Here is a 7316-nt window from a genome sequence, read left to right as displayed (position 1 = left end):
GAAGAGTTGTAATCTGGATGGTCTCACTCTGACCACTGGGTACACTGGCTCTTGGATCTCCAAGGAGGTGCAAAGTCAGCCACTGCCTGAGGCCACCCAGCAGGAGCTACAGAGAGATCTGCAGATTCCTCCTCTTTGTTTGGGGTTGGAGGTGCCCAGATGAGGCGCAGCTGTGAAGCAATGCAGGCTGCTGACGAGCGTTAGACCTTCTTTTGGAAGCTCTGGGGTTCTCTGACCCAGCTGCAGTTTGACAGGTTTTTAGGCAGAGAAAGGTCAGACCATTCGTATGCAAAAGCCTCTGCACACAGCTTGTGTGGGACTATAAATTGGGTGGGGTTGGATCTCAGGGAATCACCAGGGCGGAGCAAACAGCAATGATTGCCCATCAGCCCTCCCCCGGATAGGTCCCTGGGTCTCTGTGTCCCACGACCCCGTGCAGGAACAATGACTGCTACAAGCACCTCTGCGAGAAAGCCACCCTCACATTTTGGCCCGATGCCAGACAGACCAGTTTCTCTCTGTATGAGTCTGTGTCCCCAGATTCTTGCCCGGAACTGGAGTTCAGAGCAGTCAGGAGCTTGTATCTCCCTCCTGATTGAAAAAGACAACAGCGTACCCAGCTGCCAGCCTCTGTACCTCCACACTTCCACACCTCTGCACCTCTTACTGGACTCAATGTGCTTTTTTCTTTCCTTCTAGTTGTAGAATTTCCACTCATCCAGCCTTCCCTTGGTTCTGGATGATATTTGTTTTGTCTTTTAGTTGTAGTTTTAATGTGGTTGTGCGCAGCAGCAAGTTCAGGTGTTTACCTTTGCTGCCATCTTGGTTCCTCCTTTAGACCTCCCTGAAATGTTTTTATTACACTGAAATTCTAAAGATTCATTTTGACTAATAAGTATTCTTATTTAAAAATATCCCTGCATTGTTTTTCCTCTTGGTCCTTAGAAAATGATAGAGTAAAACTCTCTTTTCAAGGAGACCACAGAGGTTAGTTCACAGGACTTTGAAGCTCTAAAAGATACAGTTTGAAGACCACCTTTAAAAATATAATCTTAATTTTTTCTTAGTGAAACCCAGAATAAAAAGTAAAGGATGCAGTTAGATATTAGTGATTATTTAACAAACTTAAAGTTAAAATTTTCTGCAAATTTCTCATGAAGTAATGATTCACAGGGAACTAAGTAAATTTTATTAGCACACATTTTACATTTTTTTCTTTTTGGTGTCCTTTCCTTTCAGTGCCAGTTGACCTAACCATATGTCTTTTTAAAGTTGTGACTATATTGCCCCCAACTTCACTTTCATCTACATCAGCCCCCACCTCTCATCTAACCCCACTGATGGAACCCATTTGCAGTGATAAGCAGTGTGCTTTGCTTTGATCAAGTTGTTGAAACTATAAATCAAAGTAGTTTTTTAACCTATACTTTTATGTCTCTTGTATCTTTTAAATTTAAATTAAATTTTCTTATTCCTTTTTTTTCTTTAGGATGAAAGGCAAGACACTAGCTCAGAAGGAGTATCAAATGTAGAGGATCAGAATGACTCTGATTCTACACCACCCAAAAAGAAAATGCGGAAGACAGAAAATGGAATGTATGCTTGTGATTTGTGTGATAAGATATTCCAGAAGAGTAGCTCATTATTGAGACATAAATATGAACACACAGGTATGTTGATGAACCTAACAGTTTTTTAAAAATGACCCTTTAACCCTTTTCACAATCTGAAGTGCCTTGAAATACTTTGTAAGGATTTTATTTGCTTAAAACCACCATTCTATTTCATAGCTGTCATATGTTTTACAGGTAAAAGACCCCACGAGTGTGGAATCTGTAAAAAGGCATTTAAACACAAACATCATTTGATTGAACACATGCGATTACATTCTGGAGAAAAGCCCTATCAATGTGACAAATGTGGAAAGCGTTTCTCACACTCTGGGTCTTATTCTCAACACATGAATCATCGCTACTCCTATTGCAAGAGAGAAGCAGAGGAACGTGATAGCACTGAGCAGGAAGAAGCAGGACCTGAGGTCTTAACGAGTGAGCATGTTGGTGCAAGGGCATCTCCCTCACAGGTCGACTCAGATGAGAGAGAGAGTTTGACAAGGGAAGAGGATGAAGACAGTGAAAAAGAGGAAGAGGAGGAAGAAGATAAAGAGATGGAAGAACTGCAGGAAGAAAAAGAATGTGAAAAACCACAAGTGGATGAAGAGGAGGAGGAAGAGGTAGAGGAGGAGGAGGAGGAAGTAGAGATGGAAGAGGAGGAGGAAGAGGCAGAGAATGAGGGAGAAGAAACAAAAACTGAAGGTGCCGTGAAGGATGATGGAGCTGTAAATCAAGTGTGCAGCTTAGAACAAAAAGTAAGTGAGGATAGTGAGCAAGTGTCTGAAGAAAAAACAAATGAAGCCTAATAGTTTTTCTAGAAGGAAAATAAATTCTAATTGGTAATGAAGTTTGTTCTATATTATACATGCTTTTCATGGAAACACAGTAACCTGAATACTGTGATTTCTGTTCACTACTGTGTAAAGTAAAAATTTAAAAAAAAACACAAAAAAAAGAAAGAAAAAAAACACAAAAAAATCCAGGTGTGCCTGAACCTCAGACCTAGTAATTTTTCGTGCATTTTTCAAAGTTAGGGACAAGTTTGAAACGTGAAGCAGATTAGAAAACTTTAATGACTCAGAAAGCAAAGATGTAACAGGTTAAAGAAAACTGATTAAACATCTAGCACTGTTTCATTTTATCAGTATTAATTATCACTCTTATGTTGGTTTATTCTTAAGCTGTACAATTGGGAGAAATTTTATAATTTTTTATTGGTAAACATATGCTGAATCCACTTCAGTATTTTATTATGTGTTTTTTTTTAATGTGAGAACTTCTGCACTACAAAATCCCCTTCATAGAGAAGTATAATGCAGTTCCAAATTGTGCTAACTACCTTTTATAAATTCAATCTCAAAGGTAGTACTTTCTAATATTTAGATGTCAGAGTAGAGTGTATTCTCATTTAAAATGTATTGTTAGCCTTAAGAAAGCAGCCAGTAGAAGGACAGAAGTTTCTTACTCATGTGGTTTAAAATAGAGTTCAAAAGATTGTCATTGGGTTCTGATTGCAGGGACTAACAGTGTTAATACTGGTAAGGACAGCAGAGTCTTCACAATCAGTGTTTGTAATTGTGTTTGAGTATGTGGTAACAAATATGAAGGATATGATATGAAGCTTTGTATCTCCTTTGGCCTTAAGCAAGACCTGTGTGCTGTAAGTGCCATTTATCAGTATTTTTAAGGCTCTAACCCGCCTTCATTCAATGTGTGGCCTACAATAACTAGCATTTGTTGATTTGTTTGTTTTATCAAAATTCCAAAATAAAACTTAACCACTGACTGTCAGAGAAACTGAAACACTGGGACATTTCATCTTTTAATTCCTCAGTATCCATTTTGCGTTAATTGACTTTCAGAATTTCTCTACAGAAATGAAAGGGAAATTTTCTAATCTGCTTAATCCATGTACTTGCATTTCTGACATGGACATGCCATTGTTATTTGTCTCATAACTGTTTCCAAATGTTAGTTATTATGGACCCAGTTTATTAACAACATTAGCTGATTTTTACCTATCAGTATTATTTTATTTCTTTTAGTTTATAGATCTGTGCAACATTTTTGTACTGTATGTCTTCAAATTTGGCAGTATTAATACCCTTCTTACTGACATATGTACTTTTAGTTTTAGAAAACTTTTATATTTATGTGTCTTATTTTTATATTTCTTTATTTATTACACAGTGTAGTGTATAATACTGTAGTTTGTATTAATACAATAATATATTTTAGTATGAAAATTTGGAAAGTTGATAAGATTTAAAGTAGAGATGCAATTGGTTCTCTTGCATTGAGATTTGATTTAACAGTGTTATGTTAACATTTATACTTGCCTTGGGACTGTAGAAAAGAATTTAAATGAGAATGTATTAGTTTTACAACTACAATCAAGTCATTTTACCTTTACCCAGTTTTTAATATAAAACTCTTAAATTTTGAAATTCACTGTGTGACTAATAGCATGATGCTCTGCAGTTTTATTAAGAGATAGCCTAACCATAAAACTCATTTCCTTAGTAAGCCAAATTAGGATAACCTTATATAAACAGTGTTGGGAACAATGTTTAACATTTTGTGCCAATTTGTTCCTGTATTCATGTATGTAAGTTGCAAAATCTGACTCTTCATTTTTAAGTTCCTTGTTACACCATGATCATTTTCTAGTTTTTTACCAGACTCCCCCATCTCACAATAAAATGCATCAACAAGCCTGACCTGCTGTCATCTTTTAATCCTTTTCAAGATTTTCTTTGGAAAACTCTGTGAAATGGGGTATTACACTGTCATTCTGCACTTGATTTATCTTGGGCTGAGTGTGGGTAACAAACTAAATGTTTTAGACATTCATTACTAAATTATGGATGTTCTTGGGGCTCTTTCTGGGAAGGTCAGAGTTGACAACTAAAGGCCTCCTCAGAGGTTCCTCCCTCTTCCTGAAATCCTGAATTCTTTATCCCATGACTTCTCATCCTTCAGGTCACTCCAGGGAAGCCCGAGTTTAGGATACCTTTCCTCTGTACTACCGCACCTCCTTGTACCTTTTTTATAATAGCTCTTAGGCAGTTATTCATATTTCTTCCCCATTAGGAATAGAGGCCATGTCTGCCATATTTACTCTCAGATCTTCTGTGCCTTGCAGAGTGCTTGGCACCAGTAAGTACAACATTGAATGAAAATATAATTTGCATGTTAAGATAGCTTAGCTGTGTTTACACTACTTTTCTGCTTCTAATCAAGAATATATATGTTAAATGATTCCAGAAATTTAATAATTTTCTTACTCAGGTCCTATTACACTTGACAAAAGAGACAAAGACTAAATTACACTTTTTTATTGTCAGACTGTTCTGATTTGAGAGTTTATTTCTAGGTGTATTTCTGGTGTTTTACTTCATGTTACATGACACAGGCATTCAGGGCCTGTGGATATATGATATGACTCCCTCCCACAGAAGTGATAGACCAGTCCTAGTAGACTTTATTTTAGGACCCAGTTCCCTTTTTATAGCTTCACACTACTAAGTGCTCTTTAAAGTCAGGTTGCTTCATTTCTTCTGTCACTAAGGACAGCTACGTAATAAATAAATACATTGTATAGGGCTAGGAAATAAGAATAAATACTCCTTCTTGGGAGGCATTCATACTGTAATCACTACTAAGAAGCTCAGAGAAGGCAGTGCTTAGTACATGTGGATAAATGGCTAATATAGGAATCTAGGCATTATCAGAAAAGTTTTTGAAAAGTAAAATGTGTGAACACTTCCCAGTATTCCCTCAAAATGCATACAAACAATGCCATATGTTATTTACTTGTGCCATGCAGAGGTGCTTCACTGCTATTATCAAAATTAATTCTCACAAAAGCCTTACAGAATTTGAAGAACATGTGCCCATGAACACATACAATTTAAGTATCAGAATAAGGATTTTAACACAGGCCTATCTGACTCTAAGATTCATGCTCTTAACTACCCTATATCACATCTCATGTAAGAATACCTTACACTATCTACGTATAAACTCTAATCTCTAATATGGCCTTAAAGAATATGAGTAGAAAATGTCAGCAAGACCAATATACATTTCATAACGTGGTGAAAAAGAAAAGAGGGGGCATGAGATTTTTTAAATCTATGTGCAAACTTAAGATTTGCCTTGAAAACATGAAAATGTAAACTTAGAACACATTTCTTCTTTTAAGGTCAATGGGAGTGTATATCAGGACAATCACAATATGGACTTTGTCTCTGAAACCAAAAAAAAAAAAAAAGTGGCATTTCCTCTGCTCTATGCATTCCATTCAAAAACATTTTTTTCCCAACAACACATGTTGTTCATAAAAAGAAACCATATTATGGACCATTAACCAACTCTCAAATTCAAAAAAATTGCAAACAAAGTGTCTCGAAATACAAAAGAATTATACTAGCAGAAATATATCTGGAACCCTCCCCCAAATTACTGGATATTGGCAGCATATTTCTAAGTGAACCATGGGTAAAAATTAAGATAACAATTATAAAATATGTACTAAATGAAAATGTAACATATCAGAACTTGTGTGCAGCAAAAGCAGTGCATATAAGAAATTTTATAACAAATGCTTATATTAGAAACAAATAGAAGACTCAGTCATCTAGCTTCCACCTTAATAAACTAGAAAAAGAATAATAAAACCAAGCAGGAAATAGGCAATAATAAAAGAGAAATTTATGGCATAGAAAACAGAAAAACAGTGGAGTAAGACAATGAAATCAGAACCTGATTCTTTGAAAAGATTAATAAAATTGATAAACCTCTACCCAAATAGATCAAAGAAAAGAGAACACAAATTACAAACTTCATGAATGAGAGTGGAGACATTCTTACAGATCCTAGAGAGTAAAAGAATAAAAAGAAAACACTATGAATTGTATGCCAATGAATTTGACAACTTTGATGAAAACAACACATTTCTTGAAAGACCCAAGATATCAAAGCTCACTAAAGAAATGGATAACCTGAATAGTTAAGTAAGAGAGACAAAATGGCGGTGGTATAGAGGGATGTGTCCCGAGCCTTGTCCCGGAGCAGATAGGGTGAGCAGCTGAAACGAATAACATCCAGCCCGAATTGGCAAAGGAGACTCAACTGGGAGACGGTTTGCAGCCAGGAAGGGCAGAGGACCCCTGGAGAAAGGTAAAGTCAAGGCTCTGGGAAGGATAATCTGCCAGACCTCTGAGCCCTGAGGATCAGAGGGAATCCACACAGCACCGGCTTGAGCCACATCCCTTGGGACAGGCACAGTGTCTGACTGTGGAAAGAAGGTACGCAGAACTGCTGGTCAGCAGGGGATTCTAGATCTGGGTCCACAGTCAGGAAAGGCTGAAGAGTGCCAGCAGGAGAGGAGCGTGCAGAGGTGCAGCCTCTCCGGCCTCTGTGGCTTGTGCCTTTCTTCATTGAGCCTAGTTCATAGAACCTTTCAGATACAGACACTTACCTGTGGCTGGAATGTGGGAGAAGTTGCGGACTTGTGGAATCTGGGGGAAAAAGGGGGGTCCAGGAGAAGTGGTAGCGAGTTTGGTGCTGAATCATGCCTGAGCCTGGGACCTGGGCAGCCATTTTGTCCTGAAGAGATAGCCCCTCCCTCCAGTATCCAGGCAACGAATACAGCCACACCCAGATTCCACCCTGAATGGTACAAAGGATAGAAAAAAA

The 7316-nt window shown here is 37.5% G+C and overlaps 1 protein-coding gene across 7 annotated transcripts in view; it reads left to right on the top strand.

Annotated features, from left to right (window-relative positions):
- The window catches only part of ZEB1 (zinc finger E-box binding homeobox 1), a 276709-nt gene extending 272376 nt beyond the window's left edge, over positions 1-4333 (top strand). For all 7 annotated transcript variants that reach the window (XM_014547958.1, XM_005876533.2, XM_014547960.1 and 4 more), the window contains 2 exons: positions 1490-1670; positions 1809-4333. In XM_014547958.1, coding sequence (XP_014403444.1) covers positions 1490-1670; positions 1809-2419 — 792 coding nt within the window. In that variant the 3' untranslated portion in view covers positions 2420-4333. The remainder of the gene's footprint in view (positions 1-1489; positions 1671-1808) is intronic.
- Positions 4334-7316: the final 2983 nt, after the last annotated feature.

The sequence above is a fragment of the Myotis brandtii genome, unplaced genomic scaffold, assembly GCF_000412655.1.
Source record: "Myotis brandtii unplaced genomic scaffold, ASM41265v1 scaffold49, whole genome shotgun sequence".
In the NCBI taxonomy this organism is placed as follows: domain Eukaryota; kingdom Metazoa; phylum Chordata; class Mammalia; order Chiroptera; family Vespertilionidae; genus Myotis; species Myotis brandtii.
This window is presented reverse-complemented; position numbering and strand designations above follow the sequence as displayed.